At 39.0% G+C, this 21,816-nt stretch overlaps 2 protein-coding genes across 8 annotated transcripts in view; both read right to left on the reverse strand.

Annotated features, from left to right (window-relative positions):
- LOC126915532 (epidermal growth factor receptor) overlaps positions 1–15,532 on the reverse strand; it is a 174,964-nt gene extending 159,432 nt beyond the window's left edge. For both annotated transcript variants that reach the window (XM_050720276.1, XM_050720275.1), the window contains exon 1: positions 14,715–15,532. In XM_050720276.1, coding sequence (XP_050576233.1) covers positions 14,715–14,796 — 82 coding nt within the window. In that variant the 5' untranslated portion in view covers positions 14,797–15,532. The remainder of the gene's footprint in view (positions 1–14,714) is intronic.
- Positions 15,533–17,726: 2,194 nt separating this feature from the next.
- Positions 17,727–21,816, reverse strand: part of LOC126915538 (protein NDRG3) — a 34,175-nt gene continuing 30,085 nt past the window's right edge. For 5 of the 6 annotated variants that reach the window (XM_050720296.1, XM_050720295.1, XM_050720293.1 and 2 more), the window contains one exon: positions 17,727–21,611. In XM_050720296.1, coding sequence (XP_050576253.1) covers positions 21,466–21,611 — 146 coding nt within the window. In that variant the 3' untranslated portion in view covers positions 17,727–21,465. The remainder of the gene's footprint in view (positions 21,612–21,816) is intronic. The other variant, XR_007710236.1, reaches the window with a different exon arrangement.

Consider the following 21,816-nt stretch of genomic DNA (forward strand, 5'->3'; position numbering starts at 1 on the left):
TTCCCACCAACGATACGAGGCCACCACAAAAGGTGCAAAGTATATCGATAGCGTCGTGCCATCCACACTGCTACGAGGTGCAAAGTGGCGCCATTTATTTTCGAACAACAAAGCTGAATGACACCTTAATCTAGCAAATAATGAATCATCCAACGAATTAAGAAATTCCATTATCGTATACAGATGATTTAAGTAATTTAAAGTCAAATTAATATAATTTCGAAAGTTGATGACGTACCTCTAAAGTTATAACGCAAGGAAGCATCGAACCTCAGGAATGTAATAATAATGTCGCGATGGTAATACGGTGGGATCTGGTTTTTGCTATTTACGTATATTGTGTCATGTATATTTATGTATAATGCGAAGCTCTAGGGCTAATGCAACAGGTCTGCGCGTACACGCGCATATACACGCATAGTACACGATGTAAATAATTACATATTCGCCAAGTCGATGCTCGGTGTATGACCGACAAACACGTAGATAATATTGCATTGGCAATAGCTAGGTAAAAGAGCAGCGTGAACGATGCATTCCAACAACGCGCACGTTTATGGCACGCTGTTCTATTAGTATCAAACGACCGTTGCAAATTGCCTCTGTTATTGTGGATTGCATTAGGACAAGCGAGGAATTTCCTGAATAAATTCTGTTAAAAACGTTGTATTACGTGCAACGTAAGCTATATCACTCGGAAATTGGACGATAATCGCGGTTAATATTACTAGTGAACTCTTGAGACCTATGTCTGAAATGAAATCTATAAAAAGAACTCAAATCGAAGAAATTTTGTAGCGACAGAAAAATACGATTCTAAATGATTCTAAGTGTATATATAATAAAAGTGACCTAAAAGGCGTAGCATTATCCTATTGGAATAATTGATTAAAAGGTACGTAATCGCACCAACTTGTACCGTTTCCTTTATTTTAAACGTGTCATAGAAATATTCATGGATTAGAAGTCTTTTCGTTGCACACTATAGGTATAGGTATATCAAAGTGACGAACATCATTAGTCAACATACGTGATAGGCAACGAGTCAAGGGAATACATGAATACCTTATCCAATACGTGCTGCTTTTCCAATCTACCTCTCTTTCTTTCTTTCTTTCTTTCTTTCTGGACACGAACCGTACGTCACTTCGTGGAACTCGTTGAGTTTCATCGGCGACAGGCGTACTGCGTGTGCGGGGATTTTTTGAACGGAGCTTCGATACGCACGCTAGAAAGCATCTTGTCTCAAGAGGAAAGAAAGGGCGAGATACATCATAAGGGCACGCAAAAACGATACAAGGCCGGTAGTCTACTTGTAAAGTTTATTATAATCCAGCTTATCAACGACCATAAGTTTCTCAAACGAGAACGAGTATTATTTGCACTTCTCAAGTTCCACCCTTAAGAAAAATATGGTCATTCATCGATCTATTTAAAGACCTGACACTTTTGTAATTCATTATAGATACAAGAAACTACTATCTTAAAATATTATAATAAAATATTCGTTTCAATAATTCACGTACCAACTTTTTAAGCACTGAGACGATGTTAGTATAACTCAAATTTTTATATTCGCTACCGCCAGTATTGCAAAGGTGGTGGATTGCGTTCAGCACCTTGGCTGAAAAAGATCCTTTACGTGAACCAACAATTCATTTGGCTTGTCGGCATTCACTGGCGGCCGTTCTGACTTAAAGAGGTTCATGTATGCCTTTTTCTACGGGGCTAAGTTGCCGGTGCAGGACAATCCAACGCTCTATTGTTCGTTCCCGTGTACAAAGCAGCCTCGATACTACGCAGATTGCATTGACCATGGGCCTATCTTTCGTCCGGAGTAGAAATCTCTCGTGTCATCGAGATCGAAGGAAGAGGGAGCAAGAATTTCGAGGGTGGAAGAATACCTCGTAACTATAATAGGCATCAAGGAGGCCATCGTTGCATGTCGTACGCCTATTCTGCCTACCTTTTTCATCTCGGATGACGAGCTTCGAAAAACAACCCTAAAGAATCTAATAATTATCATTCAAGAGCTTTTTAAGAAAATGTCATGAGTAAAATTTCATTCGCGGATTTCTTCTAACTGGATATGTGGATCGAAAGGAAAAAGTTCATCGGCTTGAGTATCGGCAGCAGTAAAGATGGATGAGTTGAATAATCCAACGAGTCCTTTGGCCGTAGATCAAACGAAGTTTTGTGTGCGTTATTCTGGTTTTGAGTGGTCGCTGCTGGCATAGTAGATTCCAAAGAAAAAAGGGTACGATATTATATACTGGCAGAGATGGGTAAAGAAGTGCGAGGAAAGAAAGGTCGGAGAAAAACAGACCGTAAACCGCGCGGGACGACACGGGATGTCAGCGTTGTCTTTCTTTTCCCATAACGGGATTGGTAAGAACTTCTTGGATTGATTTACGCATTCAGCACCTCTTTCTACTTCATTCCCTGTGTCTAATTAAGAATTACATGGTACCTGGCGAGAATATTCTAACCTCCATATATAGCGTAAAATAATTACTTCTATGTTCGTTGGAACACAGAGTATTTAAAACTCGCGTTAGTGTTTTACTTCTGTAAAACATATCACTAATATAGAAGCTAAATGCCAGTAACAATCTGATCGACTTTGTCACGGTCTTACACGGTCAATTTTCTACTGACGTGTTTCGCATAGGTAATCAAGTTCGGTGTAATTTCACGCATGTTCACATGGCGTATTACTAAGTCGCGCGCGTTAAAAAGAAGGTATGGGCGTCTCTGAGCTCGTACACCCGCGAAAAAATGGTCGGCAAGAAGTACGACATATGCTTCTACACGGTGCGGCTACCAAGTGTGCCAACCATACGCACATGGCCGGCAAACTGACTTTTTTTACTTCTTTTACGACACGATGTCCTCTCCTGCGGCGCGAACAGGCGAAACGAGCTTTGCATGCGGCTGTGTTTTCGCTAAGCGGTGTCAGGGGTCAGTAAAAAAAAAAAAAAGAAAGAAATCGGACCAAAAGAACAACCTTGGATAGCAGTCGAATAAAGGAAGCTAAAGAAAGAAAAGGTTCTTTCAATCTTTGCCGATACATTCGTATTCCACTTCAGAATTTTTACGAAGGAAGTTTTTATTAAAAATTGGTCTCAGTTCGTTGAAACGACCGACAACCGCATACAACGACTCGTACAGACGTAATACGCTCATGTATTTACCGTATTGCGGAGTTCACAGTAAAGGTATCCTCTAGAAACGAAACCAAAGAGTATCTTATTCCTCTCGCATAAACGGGTTGAGCCAACACGGTGTTCCTTAACCGCGATTGTGTCCGACGAGAAGCAAGCGTACATGCCGCTGCTTCTTCTGGCACTTCCATCTCAGTGGCGTTCCCACACCAAGGCTGCTACCAGAGTGTAACGTTATATCTCCGCCGCGCTATGGTGGTTCTTTCACTATGGCGACCAACTCGTATCTCGCACACGTTGTACTTCAGCAGGCTGCATGGGTGGCCAAAGAGCGACAACAGACCAGATTTCACCGCTCCTTTCAACTGGTCAAGGTGATTTGCAATGTCGAATACGTAAGGGAGAATTTGCTAAGATCAAGAATTACGTCCAGAATCCTTAAACATTCCTTAGAAAAACATTCGAATTTACATTCAAGTGTTCGTTTTTCAATTCGTATAAAACACACGTTCTGACAATTTCAGCAGTGATGCCAAGGCAGATCTTCTTCTTCGGAGAAAAAATAGGATTCCTTTAAGACCGTTCGTCCATCTGGTCTTATCTTTTTGCGATCACCAAGGTTCTAAACGTGGCTGAAACGTAAGGTGCATGCAAACTAACTATATACCGACATCTTGCCCTCCGCCTTTTTTTTCTGTCCCTTGAAGGCGTCTGAATTCCCGTCTCAAGTTCAGTGCCACCTACAAACAGGCTCGCAGGTTAGTCTCGGTTCTCCTGCCGCTTGCTTCTCCACCTCCACCAGGCACAGCAGGGCCACGGCGATTCGTACCACGACCACGATGCAATAATGCGGTACCTGAGTGTCTTGGCCCCTCGGGTAACTTAACCCCCAATGCCTTTCATCCCTCCTGGACCCCCCTGTCTCGCCTACTGCAGTCACACCATCCGAGATTCTCTGAAGTCCACGTAACAATGGCCAAACAGATTTTCTTTATACCTATTCTTCATGGATGCGCCATTTTCTTGGTGCACATGCCGTATCATGCGAGGTATGGGGATGTCCTGAAGCTGCAAAAGAGACTCATACCTCTGTGCATTTCGTTGTCCAGCCAAGCTTCGGAACGGAAGTGGGTTTTCGCTATTTTAACCAGCGTTCGAGTTATATAGCCCTTTCGTACTTGCGTATTTTCACAAATTCTTGAATATTTGTTTTACTAACGACTAGTTTTTTTGAAATGCTTTTTAGAATATAATTTACTTCAAAATAAAGATTTTTGTTTCTTTATCCTTTAATTTTAATAACTAGATTTTGAAACCTACTGAAAATTTTTAATGGTATTAATTCCCTACTGTGAGCCACTCTTAGAGTCTGATTTCATTCACAAACAATAGTACGTATAATATATTTTTCGGAGGATTTATGATTCTTCTCAATTAATTGATAAAAAGATTCATATCGCTTAACCGGGGACGATCAATATCAAACGCGATGTGATCCGAAGGTTACATGTACGTGTTGAAGATGCGAAGGAATGGGATCTCGAGTTCACTTGTTCATCCAGTCTGACCGACGACGAACAACGAGTGGTGGACGTTTATCCCAAGTGACGAAGAGAAGGGAACGCGAGTTCGCGATATCGAGTCCCGGTTTGGACCAGAGCCTCGTCCCCGGAGACATATCTGGGCTGTTTTCTTCAAGACTGGTTGCCTCATTTGGTATAGAAGACAGGCACCTTGCGAGCGTGGACTCGTCTTGCGGCGAATCGAAGCTGCGGGACGGACGGATGTGGCTCGTTCTTCATCCTTTCGGTACAGCGGAGCGTACGTCGCAATTTTACACAAGTTTGTCGTCCGACAGGAAAACATCACCTTACATGGCCAAGCAATACGATTCTTTTGTTCATCGCGCGTTCACGATTCCGACAAGTCAAGGGTTTACGTGGAAACCACGTATTTCATACCAATCGTTCGATACAGTTATTATAAATAACGGATGGTAAATGTCAATTTGGAATGATAGCAACGTATTCGGTTCATAGAAATTCTCTGCAATATTCGATTAATCTCTTACGAATTTATCAGAGACCTCTTAAACGAGTATTGCATATTGTAATTTGTAACATTGTATGGGATGTAGAAACATTACGTATATCCAATCCAGGCGATTGAAAGTGAAGAGAATATTCAAATTAAACTTTGGTAGAAGTATAATCTACCTTCCTCAAGTCGAAATTGACCTCATCATCACCTATGATTTTATACGTTTTGATATTCAGAAGTAAAAATATGAAACTGTGTGTAAAGAGGAACCTATTAGAATTAATCGCTTTTTACAAATATCTATTATTGTTCAATAATCTTCATTTCTGCTGACTGTCATAGATCACCAATTAAATAAATTAATAATCATTATTCAGCATATTTTTCTGATGGAATGCCATTCATTTATAAGTAAAGATGATACAAAGATTAATTAAGAACAGAATAAATAGCTAAAAGCAGAAATAAAAACATATCAGCTTGAGTGAAAGTCTACTTTTTCCTTCGAGAAACCTCTCGTTTTCATTAGCACGTAATACACAGTACAATGTGGTATATGACAGAAGTCTTTGAATTGCAAATAACCGAAAGCTGTTCAGAGAAAAGGCAAGAAAGATCTTGTCAGCAGCGTTTTTCCTCCGTGACTGTCAAGAGAAACTCACGATGTTCGATCTGTGGTATACCGAACGACGAGAGAAAAGCCAGATGGAAAATAAGGAAGATTACGTTGCTCGCTATCGTAACGCTTAGTACCCTTTTCCTACTGGGAATCGGATGTCGCCTTTACTCGCGTGACGAGAAACTAGGAGAACACGTGAGAAAAACGCGAGAGCATGATATTCCCTCGTATATGCGTTACCCTTGTAACTTTACTATAATTAAGGCTCGTTTGATTTCTATTTTATACTAATGTTTAAACGTCGGATATCCACGCAAAACAAAACAAACACAAGCGATAAATAATTCCTCGATAAATGATTCTTTAGTCAGACTTTTTGGTCCTGATTACTTCTATCGAAACCAATTCTTCAAATTAATTGATATATACGCTTCATTTTTACATATATGCACTCAACGTGTAGGAAGATTCTTAAAGATCTTAATTCCAGAAAATGTTGTAAAACTACATTCCGCGGACGACACAGCCGCGAGTTTCATCAAGATCGAAGAACGAACGACTAACTCGAAATCCTGAGAAAAAGAAGAAAGAGAAAAACAGCAGAGAGATGGTCGGGGAGAAAGAAGAACGGGAGAAAGCAGAAAGGAGACGCGAGGAAAAGAAAATGGCAAGAAGCGTCGAAGAGGAGCGAAGAAGATTCGAGTAGCGAAGGAGAGGAAGAGGACGCAGGCCGAGGTCTCGTAGCGTGCAATCTTCGCCCATTGAAGACGCGCTGGGAAACTGCACGGTTATTATGCCTGAATGGAACAGGGGACGGGATGTGCAGGACGGGCAGGAATGTCGAAGGTAGCAGAGGATGGACGCGAAACGTACGCGTTACTCCTGGCAAAGGGGAGGTTCTTGCTCCGCAACCGCGACACGCAACCTGGAACCATTGGGTGGGGTTGTCCACGACCGAGTTCCTTGTTCGAAAACTTTCAGGAACCGTGTTTGAAGAGCGAGTGACGGTTTCTCGTGTCGTGGCATGGTCGTTGTTGATTTTACGACGCACTCTCGGTGCCCTCGCTTCGCCAGTTTTATGAACTTACTCGACAGGTTGCCGTTTGATAACTGGTTGCTCAAGTTGTGGCGATTGAATCTACAACCGACCCGATTAACCACGCTTTAAGCGACAATACTATCGCTGTGTAATATTATTTTACGAAAGTCGCAAGCATAGCGGTTCGCGAAAGTATTTGTATTTTTATAGAAAACATTCATGTGTTTGTGTTGTATGTATTATATGAAACATCTTGAAATTTTAATAGATTATCATGATTATATTGGTCTTTGAAATCAATTTCAATTGCAGCAACAAAATTTTTCTGTGACTAAATCCAAATTCTAGAATTGATTTTCAGCCCGTCGTATAATGTAAGTAAAATAACAAATCTTGTAACACAGTAATTATAAAATGAAAGCAGCGAAAAGTATTCAGCTTTTACTGTAGATCACGTGTTATTCAGACATATTAAATGCCCTAACACCAATAACTGACAGTGTTCTTTAATGTTGGTGAATTTTGATAATCATGTGTATTGCACGAGTTTAGGAGATCTTTCTTACGAGACTCGCCATTGCGATGTGGTCCATTTACGATCGTATCTTAGCTTTCCACTGCTCAGTTAGATTAAAGTTGTCGATGATAAAAACTGATACGCTTCTGTTTCCTGTTACTGCGTATTAACTTCGTTCCACATTATAATGGAGCACCTAGCGGTATCTCTGTTTCTTCATTATCTAACCGTAATAAGAGAACTTATTAACGCGTTGGTATCCACCGGCAACTACTTGTTTTTTTCCTTTATGTAACAGTCTATCGAGGCCATTGCCACAATTTTGTTTCGCGCACATCCGTGAAAGACTTTTCTTCCACCACAAGATCCTGTTCTTTTCTCGGTATGCGCGTTTATGTGCAAGTGCGTGCGTATCTGGAGACAGGATGCTGACGAGTGGATCATCGAAGCGGCTGGAACGCCTCCATTCAAAGAGTCAGTATCGTACAAGTCACGTACAAAACATGCTTGATAAGAAGCACCTATAGACGGCCATACGGCAAGTATTTAAAAAAGGATCCCGAATGTCATGAAAGACACATTCGACAACAAAAGTAGTGCACAATTCGACATAATTGTGATACAGCTTCTGTAACGTTATTTGATACGAACAACTATTTCAACTGATGAACTAGATATTGTCTGTTCAATAACTCTGATGATCTCATTCGCTTTTATCATTTTAAAATAAAATATTTCATGGCGAACAACAACCGAGAATTCTGACGATCGTTCATTCGACAATCGTTGTGGTTAAAGATACTATATTGGAAAATTTATGTTTTCCAAAACTTTGCCACCATGCAATCGTTGCACCATCTCGAAATAGTCGGTCGAGAAATTAGACGAATTCATCGATTTTTCTGACGCTTTCTCTCCAAGACAACGTCTTGCTACAAGCAAGAAACATCATCTCGGCATTGAATTCCGGGCCAATACGGACGCCCCCCTCATCAACCTCAATTAAACTCCACCGTCTCGCACTTATGCTCACTTCGCACCCGAGGCGCACCGAGTGTTGCTGGTGTTAAGTCACTATGTATTATTGGTCGAGCGAGTTCGTCTCAAGAAGGTTGTTCTGCAGACTTGGAATCATCAAAGGAATCCTTGTTTCCTCGTTTCTGATCGCAGAAAACTGCTACGAATAAGCGAACAATCGCCCCTCGTACGAATTACTTCGCGTTTTTGGTGCCTGCTCGAAGAAAGATCAAAGAGTGCAATTAAAACTTTCGATTTGAATTTGACTTTTTAATCCATTAGTGATGACGAGTACTTTCTTCGCGCGTTTCCAGTACGCGGTCCAGTGAACTTTACATTGCTCACACGGCGTGCAGTAGAAAGTTTCTTGTTTACATGTTATACATTATACAGCAATTATAAAATCGCGCTCTATTGTATCGCCGCGAATTTCTCAACATTCTCGTGCGTCCAACGTTGCCTGCAAGCGTCGCGTCGGTCACTCCAATTCCCGATACCAAGAACAAAGGCGACGCGACGTGGTATTTCAACACGTTGATTTATAAATCTTCATCTTTTTGCTATTCGACAGCAACGAAGAAGAAAGATAAGTAAAGATAAATACGAGTGGCGATTGATCCCTTTAGCCTTGTCGACTAGCGACATTTAGACTGTCACGATCAGCAACCATTAAGGATCCACTAAGATCTTTTCCTGTTAGTGACCCTCGGAGTGTGACCATGCTCCTTGAGACCTGTATGATTCAAATTTCACGCCGGACATGACGTTGAATATCACCGTTAGGATTATACATCGGTAAGAGCAATGTCGTTGAACTTCAATGCTCGATCATAAAAAGGTAGATCCTCGATTCGACGAGGGCCGTCTCAAAACCTTCCAGTGTGGCGATGAATGCGAGCAGCGTGTAGGTCTTTGAACTTGCTCCTTACGAGCAACAAGACTCGATTTCGAGCATGCACCAACGTTTCTTTTCACGGCGAGCGTGCGTTTCGGAAGAGGCTCTATATCATTTTCTCACGTCCTGAGTGCAGAACAGAAAAGCCAGATACGATCTGACAGCGAGCGAACATCGAAATCCGCAAAATCTTTCACGCTAGATTGAATATCGACCGACGATGTAGAAGCAAGCGAGTAAAGGAGAAAAAAAGGAAAAGATGTTCCACGTCGATACAAAATTGCATCGACAATGTGTTACAATTACATTTTCCAAGAATCTTCTCAATTTTTTGAAAGTTGATAATTTCTCGTTAATTTCAAGATAATACCCTAGTTCGATAATGAAATCGATAAGATGATCGTACAAAGATTTTCTTCGTTGAAGCACGAAGTCTAAATTAAATTACTAGACGCTATTATATTAATTATATTGATCATATACACGGAGATTACCATTAAATGCCCATTAGATGACTATACCATTACACGCAAACGTATAGAAAAATTCTTCATCGGACAGGAGAATTATATTTTCTTTCGGTTTACGCAAAACCGGATGACGCATCCTTTAATAGAACAACGACGAGAACATAAAAAGCTTCTTAAGAAAACGTTAGTAAGATTTACTTCGGAAAAATCCTCAACTGGATTCAACTAGAAAATCAGTTATTCTATTTGTAACAAGTTTCTGAACGAAAGATAGTGGATTTTGCGCCGGTTTTCGCTATTCATAACGAAGATTATGGACGTAAATGAAGAAATATACGCACGAATGAATTTCTTCGTCTCGAGCATAAGCAAAAACCTATCTTGGAAATATTTAATTCAAGAATAAACATGTTTCATACACGGTAGTTTCAAACTTTACGTTCAAAGAACTTTCTTACGGGCAAGTTGGTGCAATCGTTTTTTTTTTTCACATATACGTAAACCGGAATGTAACGAGAATTTCTCTCTTGCACACTCTTCAACGTGTTACGAATTACGCTCCCGTAACATTGCAGTCAATACCGTCATAACTTGCACGTAGTCAGGTCATTCTGAGATTCCTGCGTAGAATGAAAAGCAACATGAATGGAAGAGAGGTAAGCAGTCACCGTTAAACCCTCGCAGCAGGATGCATCTTTCGCCCGTAAGCTAAATGGACTCCATTTCACTCAGAATTCCTTGACCACGTTGCCAGATTTTCGTTTCCGATCTCTGACCAATTATGAAATTTATGCGTTTATGAATATGTCAGAATAATCTTTACCTAATAATTAAGAAGCTGATCAGAGAGGAACCAGCGTAAAGAGAAAGATTATACAACCGTTTTGTTGTAGATATTGATTCTGAAAAATTTTATTGTTATCAGCAAGAGCTTTGCGTACTACTGGAACCTCTTCTCGTAATTTCTCGTAATTCTCGTAAATTCAATTTCTACAATATCCGTGAAGACACATATCGACATTAGTTTAAACATATTTGGTATTTGATGATAATGTTGTTTCATAAAATCACTCCAAACTATTTAAATATAGAACAATATGATTCTCTATAGGCTAGACGAAAAATCTCACATAAAAGTTATCTACCATTGAAATAGCTGTCCACAGCCTAGTTTATTACACAGGCAACTAAAATGATACCAAACTATATAGAGTATTCATAGAGAGAGTATGGCACAAAGTCAGAATAATCGTGGAATGTCGATGGGGCACAATTGGCTTTTTGTGCGCGCTTAGATTCGGCGGGTGTATCATTTCATTAACCCATTAAACAATTACGGTTAAGCCCGGTACACTTAGGCTCGTGTCTACAACCAGCTGTGAATGCGTTCCTTGTAATTGAACTACGTTAGTTCGGTCTCTTTCTTGGTTTGCCAGACACGTGGGTCCGAGGTTCCTACCATGGAGATTGACAATCGTGTTCCCACTAATTCTGAACATCCAGTCCATGCGACTGTCTAATTAATATATTACCGTTTTCACTTATCCATTCCACTAAACGATCTGTGATTTTCACCATCGATCGTTCAATTCCTTTCTTCTGTTCCTAACCGTCTTTATCGTGAAATATTTCGAAGAAATATCAAGAAGTTAAAATAGAAATTAATATTTTGTTCACATTTTGCTCCTACTGCAAACGAAAGTTGGTAAGGTGGAGTTGTATGTTTGCAGTAATCTTCGTTACGAAATGATTACGGCGGTTGTGCATGGCGGAAATGCGGCTTGGATAGCACGAAGTAACATAGAGAAATAAGTATGTATATCGTTAGAACGCGAGACAATGTACTAAGTAAAGCGTGGTCGATGCACGAGGTGAATGCATTGTCGCTCGACCCTGATTGCTTCTGCTGCCGCCACAGTACCAGCAGAGATAGCTCAATTGTTGAACATCCAATGCTGCTAAAGTTCATTCATGATAAGTCAAGGGCGTTAGGTACTATTTTCAATAAACAAGATATAGACCGAATTAATTGACCTAAACCTGGAGCTTTTTTTAGAAAGTAGTTGCTAAAAAATTATCGAAGACAGGTAATGATCACAAATTGAAAACTTCTTCTACTCCATTGTACACGATATTTAAAGTTATCTGTCATGCAAGATGTGCAAAACTTTTAATTTATAAAGTAAGTGATGTAATATACACAGTCGAATAATATTATATTCATTTCTTCTCGGAAGAAATCAAAAGAACTAGAATATCTCTCCACTAAAATTAATCTAACGTACGATTTAGGCTACGGTTACAGTAGATGCGTGCTCTAACGAATGAAAGATCTGATAACCGAAATGTATATATTACACGTTCTAACGTACTCATTAGAATAACAATCTCTTGCATACACATATCAAAATCGTCAAGCTTCCATAAGCTTTAATGGGAGTGTTATTAGTCCGAGATAATAGAAGAAACGGAGCAAGATGTAAAACCTTGTCACAAGTAAGAGGAGAAGCATCGCGATGGTCAAATCACTTGGAAACATCATCGCACAAGATGATTCGCGAGGTGATGCGTCATCGGTAGCGATCGTCGTCATCGACATCGGTTCAAGTGGTGTTGACCCGGACTCGTTCCCTTGCATCCATGCGACTCGTTATCAATTCGTGGGAACGCCATGGCTATCCCGTACTAATTTTCCACCCGACGATCTCATTCGCGACAAGGTTTGCTAGAATAATTATCCTCCGAGAAGATACGTGAAAAAATGCCATGTAAACGACTTTAACAAGTGTGAACCATACGAGTAATACGAAGGAAGAAGGAGAATATCATCTCGAGTGGTTTGGAACATGAATTAATGCTGTTACTAAATATTCCTAATGGCAGAGTGAAAGGATATTTGTCACGTTCACGCCAAGTTTCTACCCGAATAATTCTTGATTAAGATAACATTCCTTTGATCGGTCAAACAGCAAAAACGAACCAGTAACCAGCGACTGCTATAACAGTTTATTAACAATTGTTCGTTCGATAGATCAAACGTCATCGATGCTAATGTGTTCGTGAAAAGAAACTAATTTCTGATATATTATCCAAGGCGAATCAAAGAACAGGCCGATAAATTTCTGGATGTAAAGATTTACTTTTATTATTCCGACTTTACTCTTTTGCTCGACAGAGAGCATCCTGGACTGTCCCAAGATCAATTACACACTTCTAATTCGCGTCCCGATTATTTCATAGCTACCGCGAAATCGTAGCGTTCGATTCGAGTCTCGACTTCATGGTTGGCTGACTACCGCTCCTCTATGTCTTTCCTTCGCATACTAAAGAGAGAAAAGAGAGGAGAGACGTTGCGTCAAGAACGCGAGGGAACGCGTTCTTGCCTCTTCCGCAGGTTGCTACAGCTTTTTCACTCGACCGATACTCGGTCGAAGAATTCAATGAAGAATCGGCACATGATGTTTGATTCTACCATTTCCTCGCCATATTTGGTATGTCGCCTGTATACCATTTCAACGTGGTTCTTTTACCCGACAATTTTTTACGATATCGTCGATTAATCGATATAATGAGGTATTGTGGAGGACAAAGATCGATCGGAAAATAAATCACAGTATATGCAATCTATTCTACTAGTAATAAATCTCTAATACGATTACATGCTTGAATGGAAGGAATGTAAAAGCCTACAACGCGATATCAGAGAGAAGTAAAATAGTAATTATATCTACGAGTATGACGGACAAATCTAATCGTGCACCGAGTAAGCGAAATCGTGACGTATTATCGTTTGTGCGTGTCATTTGATTGGAGGACCGATTCTTAATTAAACTCGTATGTAGTCATTGGATGTGTACAAGTGGATTGCAAATTGATCGTTTGAAATAACAAAGAGCGAGTCGCAAGAAAGCACCTGGCAATAGCTCGCGATTCTTAAGGAATGGTATTCACGGTTTAACAAAAGTTCCAAACGAGACACGTTGTACCATTGGCCTCATTCTTGGCCGAGCGCTCTGGGTGAACCGATCTTATTAAGGCTTAATTAGCCATTTAACAAGATATATTTAACTTACGGTGTACACAACGGCCACATGACGAAAAGTGAAAGAATCTGAGGTCGTTAAGCAGTCGATGCATTAATTACAATAGATTTTACCGAGAAACGAAACATTTACTTCGTTCCCTTGTTGGTATTTTAATCATCAAGTAAGAAAGATAAACATACATGTTTTTCGTTGATTCGAAAATATGGAGCAACGAGAGAAAGAAATTGGAGCAAAGGAAGAGAATCACGCCTATATGTTTCTACCAGGGATCTCCTATTTGCTTATCTGCAAGGTAATAGCGTCTGCTTGTTGTTTTGCTGAGATAGGGGATTTTTATTTTAAGTTTGATAACGCGCTTCAGGTGAAATCTACAGGTGACGAATCAAAATCGCGAAGATTTCAAAGTGTACATATTTGTATTATTTTTAATCTCGCGAAATTCACATTAAAAGAATGTTACTTCCAATGTTATCGCTTCTAACAACTGTATTTGTTGGACAACTTCGCTGCAAAACTATGAATCACAAAGCAATTGTTGCGTGATATTTTATTCATTCAATTGCGTGATATATTTATATATATTTATAAATGTACGTTGCATGAAAAATGATTAAGATGCTCTTTCAGCACGTAAGTAATGTAAAGCAAATAAAAACTGTTAAAATGATTCAACTATATACAGCATTGTTCATAAATTTACGCTACAAAATAAAAAGAAACTATTTGCCATAAGCAACAGTTACCTGTATCAACCGATTAATACACGTAAATGTCTAGCGTCTGTGTTTTTTTAATTTTTTCGCTAAAATATGTTTACGCTCTATGTTTTGATGCGGTAATAGGTTCCTATTTCGAAACTTGATATGATTTCTCAGTTGGAAGAGAGAAAAATAAACAATTGACGAACCTCTTTCCTCGATGACGTCGGCCTTGACGACGTACACCAGCACGAGGAGTACGCAAACCCCGAGGATCCTGGCTAGTCTCATCTTTTATCCGGGCCTTTCAATCCAGGAAGAATTCCCCAGGCACCTTCACAATAAAGATCGACGCATATCCACTACACCAGCACCGCACACTTAATAATGTCGCACTATATATCACTCCGAATTTTTTTGGACGCCCCCTGAACGATTTAGCGACAACAGGGCGATGGTAAATAGTTCCACATCGAGAATCAAGTGTCATAGAAGTAGTAACAAGTTGCTTATTACGGTATCAGGTGAATTAGACTTCCATCGGAATCTCTTCGACAGATCTATATATCAGTCCACTTCAAATCATTCAAAGTCTGCATCGTACTACACACGCTCCGTTTCAGTTCCGCGAATATTCCTCAATTCGAATTGCTCATTCGAATTAGGCAAGAAGCACGAAAAATTCGAACCACGTTCAAATTCAAGCGTTTTGGACGCATGCGCGCGTAACGACTACGTTTTCACCGTGATTTGTTTTGTAACAACGCCGGTTGCACACGGGGGAAAAACGATTTCTTAAACACTCTGTGACAAAGACACTGCAATTTCACTGATTCGAATGGACGATACTCACTCGCGATTTGTTCGATGAAAATACATATTCATCGAACGATAATTTAATAAAATTCGACTACCGTATACGAAGAAATTGGGTTCAATGTAAGAAAGCGCTTGATCGACCACCTTCTCAGGCGTCTCTCGGTGGACAGCCTTACTCCCACGCTGGCCGAGTCAAGAATACGCGCGCCTTGTCAAAGACGAGTCGTGATTCCGTTCGAAGACGGCAGGTGGCGGTAACATTGGGGCCTGACGGACGCTTACGAACAACGCCGATGATCAACGAATCGATAAGCGGCATCGCTGAAAGTGCCTGCATAGATATAAACATCGATTTTTAAATACGTGATTACAAAATGAATAATATTTCATCGAATCATATTGTTAGTGTTTATACGAACCATGTTTATCGACACACCTTAACCTTACATTAATTGTTGACATTACACGATCGATGTAATGTTGTAAAATCGTATTGTACATACAATACGAATAGAAGGATTTACTTGTTTAATTATTTAAAAATCACAGATTGTCAGTTAAAATTCAAATGCATCGGGTCATTGTCCATCGAGCCAGGTAAGACATGTCGGCATATACGGGCCTGTCGATTCCTTGAAGACAGTAGTCGTTTGATCGTCGCAAAAATCATCGAGAGACTGGTTTCTCGTCGCCGAGGAACGCATCTAGAGTACGTGTGCACATGCAACTGCGTACCCAAGAGAAAACTTGATACAAAAAGGTTACGATGAACTACGGTGGAAAGAGAAAATACGTCTACGATCGATTTTCTATCGATTAATTTAAAACGATGTAAGCTTTTTTATCGAATGAAAATAAATAACTGTAAATAGTTTTTATCATGTAACGCGTATATCTGTAATATTGAATATATTTAAAACAATTTGAAGCACGTGTTACTTTATAAAGATAAATACATTCTTTTCAGTTGGTATCTTTATTTACATACGTATATCGAGATTTCAATCGAACACAAAGTTCGATATTTGACATTTGGCAGCACTGTATCCAAACAAACGTTTGCGAGGGAGAATAGTAACAAACGGTGTGAATTAACAATGTATGTTTAGTTGCTAAAATAATGAGTTTAAGTAGTGAGAAGTGCAAGTTTAATGATAATTTATCTTTAATTTCAACTATGAAAACATGGGAAAAATCTCGATGCTTCGAGATAGAGTGAATAAGGGACATGTTCTTCGCACGATTTGGATGGGACAAAAATAGAGATTGCAAATGGAAGGGACTTTTTATCTATACGATATCTTTCAACAGGTAAGTACAAATGAAGTATCCTTATACTTGTCGTAGCAAGTTTTTCCCGATGTACGTGGCACATAATCATACGGTGATGCGATACAAGTAAGAAAATACTGTCAGTCGAATACCTATATACAATAAAATTCTGATGATCGACACTTCTGCACGTAGACATTTTCGAAACTTTGTTCATCACGTATTCACAGTCATAGAAGTATTATTAATGAAATATTTGTTACAAATAATTCCGATGTAACATATTTTAATCTCAATCTTGTTATGAAATAATCTTTATTGACATTATTTGCTCAACTTATTGAATTTCTTAATCGTTGTACGTATGTCTAATCCATTATAACTTTCGTACGATCGATACGTGGATTGTGAAGTTCGATTATGAAGGAAAGCAACATGGCGATTCACTTTAAGCGAATGTTTCATTCCAATCGAAGTACTTATATGATTTTATATGGAAACGAAATGTTATCGTTTGATTTGTACATTTTATCCTTCTAAAATCCTTTACAAATGTCTTCATCGCGAATTTCTTTCCCTGTAAGCTGTTTTGTTTCTTTTAAATCGTTATACCAGATCCTCCTGACTCACTGGTTCCCAGATGAGATCCGGGACCCATAATGCGTGTTCTTTTGGCAGTTTTTTCTTGCATGAAAGAAACAAGAAGGAATATGTTTATTATCAAAGATATAAGGCGGTAATAGAGAGCGTATGTGTACGAAAAACACGTTTACGGCTTTTGTCTGTGTGTAAAATATCTTTCGTTAATTTTTCTGTGTTGGCTTTATATGAATGATAATAATGATATATTTTTTCAACTTAAGAAAAAGATAGATTTTATAATTTACTTACCATATGATTATTGTAATAACAATTAACATTCACATAGGTATAAAGAAATATTTCATTGCTTTCCCCTTTTTTTGATAATTTTTATACTACATCTCTTGGAAGAAATAATTTTTTAAAAACAAATGGAATAAACAAATATATTTTTTATGTAAAGTATAACAAATTAAATGGAGGTTCAGTAATCGGAAACATTAATTTGATTCAGAATGGAAAAGGAAAATTTTATAAGAAAATTTCCGTTTCTTTCTTTTTATGTTCATTTATTATAAATAACAAGATGTATATTCGGTGCGCACGTGTTGTTTAACCTGTATATTTATAGATATACTCAAGCTCCGTCTAAGTTTATTTCGCTTACTGTACTATACCTTGTTTTACTTTGAGTTGTTGTCAGTAATATATTTTTTCCGCTACAACCTATTTGATGATACGGCGCGAGGAATTTTTTGGAAATTTGCTTCGGAGGCAAAAGCTCCACGCAGCACCTCAAAGAAAAACATCGCTATCCTCTCGCGAGATTGTAGTGGCGTTTTGATACCGATTTTTTGTGAACGGCCGTGTGCAAATGAACTTTTTTTTTAAGCCCTTCGTAACCAACAACCATGTCAGTTTCGCACCCCCTTCGAGCTTTATAGACATTCAATCACCGTTAGCATTTTCAATTAAAGTGCAGATACGATAGAATTCTCGGGATATCGATAAGTTGTTGTTTTTCCCTCTCTTTCTTTTTCGTTGAATCATAACGAATATAATATAATTCGTAAATTAATTCGTACTAATGATATGCGTACTCGTGAACATTATCAATGAAAGATTAAGGATTAAGATTAGATCTTGTCGAACGGTTGTACAATGCGTAATGGTATCACACTTTTCCACGATATGTTCAATCAAATATAATTAATAGGGAAACGTTGTGAGACTTGAACGTTGTGGATCTAATCCGTTCTTGAATGTTTCTATAATGCAGCTCCAAGAGCGACGTGGAAACGAAGGGATTAATAGTAATGTGTCGGTGGTCCTTCGAAGCTACGGTTACTCTTATAGCGCTCGCGGTTTAGCAATGATTAATGCGTGCATACCTTTATTTTCTCAATCCTCTCGAAGAATCGAGCCTGAAAGATCTAATACTAAGCTGTCGACTACAGATCTGTCTTCAATTCGCCGGCCTAAATAACGCGCCATAGGTATACATCTATAATATATTCGCTCTTTTTTTATAAACTCTCTTTTACATGAAACGATTAAACCTTTCGTCCCTCGATACGTCCTTTGTCTCGACTTTCGTCGTGTTTTCGCGCATCTTCTTCTTTTACGACTTTCCGATTAAAATACTATCGTTCTTTTTTTCTTCATTAATCGAGAAACGATACTGTATATCTCACCGACGTGCACAGTACACGCCATTGATGGTCGTAAATGCCGTACTACAAAAATTTTGCCAGGGTTTTGGAATTTCAAAGAAATTTCGTCATTTTTATGTATATCCTTTTTTATCGTGTTCCATAATTTTCGTAGAATCCTCTTTGCACAGAGATAATTTCTACACAACTTATTAACTAATTAAAAAAAAAAAAAAAAAAAAAAATTGAAACTGATCAAAGGACTGGATATGAATTTCACTCGATTGAAATATAAGATATGTAAGAAATTTCGAGCGTCCGCTCCAGATAGCCGAATTCAGCGGAATTTCCAGTGGCGATTATTACCATGAATGTAGCGTATTGCACGCTTTCGTTTTGAAAGGACGCGCGAAAATTGGGAAAATCCGGGACGTACGGGAATCGTAATATATAAAACTAAAGGCGTTGAAACTTTCGAAAGCTACGTACGACATCATGTAGCAGGCACGTCTTATCATATCACGCTAAAGGCTTTAAGAAGCCTGGTAGAACCGTACTGAGGTATCGAACCAGATACTTCTTTTTTATTTAATTTTTTGCGATCTTTATTTCTTTTTTGAACGATTATCTACGTATTCTCGTTCCTATGTATATCACGCGGACGCATGCTTTCATACGCATACGTTCGTTTCCTCTTTTTCTCGGTTTCACATACACACGCTCACATACATACATACATCCTCGCTTCTAATTATTTCTAAACGCTTGAAACTAAGGAAAGGGTGCGAACGGTGCGCGAGCGCAAACAAATGAACGAACGTTTCTTCCGTTGTCGGGCAAGGAAACGTTATTTATTTCATAGGATTTAGCCGTTCGAGGATGTTTAACGCGCGAATATCCTCGGGCAGACTTCCTGTTTTAACACGAAGCACATATCACACGTGCAGGCCTACGAGAATTTTTTCTTATCGAGAGAACACGGACGGTCGTTCGTCACGACCGATTGCTTTAGGCTTTATTTTGTTGCATTCCTCCACTTGAAAAGTGTCCGTGGGTAACGAACAAGCGACATCATCGAAGATGTCGACACGTCTAATCTGTCGATACCTACCTTTGTTACCTCGTTTTTCTTTAATTCTCTGCACATCGTGTCAGCGACACGTTCGATTTTGCTCGTAACCGTGTAACGTGTCTTATTGATCGATCATCGATTTATCGCGAGTAATAAAGCCAGCCCGTCAAATTCGATAAGGATGCATAAGCGACGACGAGGCTCGACGATTTACTCGTGATTCACGGAAAGCTTTTAGTAGGCGCGGCTGGACGGGTTCAAATTTATAAAAAGACATCACGCTTTTTGTTGTCCGTCGATTCGTTTGAATAAACGCGAATATCTGCTCGAATTGTGCGCAATGCTCTTTCCACGAACTTGACTCCCTTGATTCTGCACCTACCAGTCGTTTCTTGCATCTCCTTATGAACACGGAAAGCAATAGTGCGCGCTTCTCTACGATGCAGTGCTACCACACATGTTCGTCTTTAGTGCAATTTGATTTTTTTGCACATCGTTTTGAATAATTATTACTTTTACGCTTTTAGAATCATCGATCGAACCGTTCGATCATCCCTACCCTTCGTAATCGATCCATCGTTAAACCATAATTAACGGTCCGTTAAACTAAATTCCTTTTTTCACGCGCATTATACGATGAGTACCTTGATCTTGTTCCGTTCAGATCATCGTTACTCTGCTCTGTCATCTTTTCTGTTTCTATTTTTCGTGTTGCTCCTTTGTAAAAGTCGCAGTTAAGTAAAACCATGATTTCGTTGTTTCTGACGTTGTACGAGAACCGTATCTGCGAATAGATGAATACGATGGTTGTTGGCTTTCGATGCGTCAGATGTAATTTGTAATCGCATATTCCTAATCTCAAATTCACCTTATTAAAACGACCGTCGGTAATACGCGATATAATATTCGCTGAAATTTTAAAAAAATACGTTGTTCCGCTGAACAAAGATTGCGTAGGATTACAACAGTAAAAATTGTCACGTTGTGTGTTGGCAAAAATTGTCTCCAGCTTTTTAAAAGTGAACTCGCGTGTTAATTCTGAATTATATTGAACGTTTAAAAGTCCCGTGGACGATAACCGGCTTAAACGGTGTATCATTGATTCAAACGATAAAATCCTCGTTGCATTTGAAATAAAATCTACCCGACTAATCTAATCTATTATAGAAAGTTAATAGAAAAAAAAAACAAGTGAAACGTGCATTATGGTTGCTACAAAATATCTTGTACCATTGGAAACGTTCATTCCGCTTGTAAATATCTTAGTCTCGTTATAAATAAAAGGGAAGTAGAGTAAACTTAAAACGAATACATCAAAGTAAAAATATGCTTAGAACTAAAAATCGAATAATCGATATTAGCTTGATAAACGAAAATTAGGAGTTAGAGCCACGTTTATCGTTGCTCCGACGAAGCCTTGAAAAAAATCGATGTACGATTCGATCTGCGTCGTTCTCTTTTTCTTTTTCTTTTCTTCGTTTTCTTTTTCTTTCAAGTTCATTGCATGCTTAGTCATTCGGAAAAAATAACCAATGGTAAATTGTGGAATTTCTCGAGAAAAATTTAACAAACGACTGCCTCCGATATAGGATTCTCGGTGATGTGTATAGTGGCGGTGGGCCAGTCGATCTTCTTACTGCAAACATGATTGAGTCCTTCGAGGGAAGCCAGTCTGTAGTCAGCCATTTTCAACGGTGATAGTGGTGCCACTGTAAAGAAAAATAAACGAAAATTCCAGGTCAGAGTAATTGGAGTGCTGAATCACATTCTTCATCCTCGTATCGAGGTTTCTAATACGAAAGTATCCACATGTATGTTCCGTTCGTTCGAAAACAAATAAACTCATCGTATCGTAAATAGAGATAAAAATCGAAACGTAAAATCGTTAAAAAGGGATTAAACATTTAGCTTGAT

The sequence above is a fragment of the Bombus affinis genome, chromosome 4 (assembly GCF_024516045.1).
Source record: "Bombus affinis isolate iyBomAffi1 chromosome 4, iyBomAffi1.2, whole genome shotgun sequence".
NCBI classification, from domain to species: Eukaryota; Metazoa; Arthropoda; class Insecta; order Hymenoptera; family Apidae; genus Bombus; species Bombus affinis.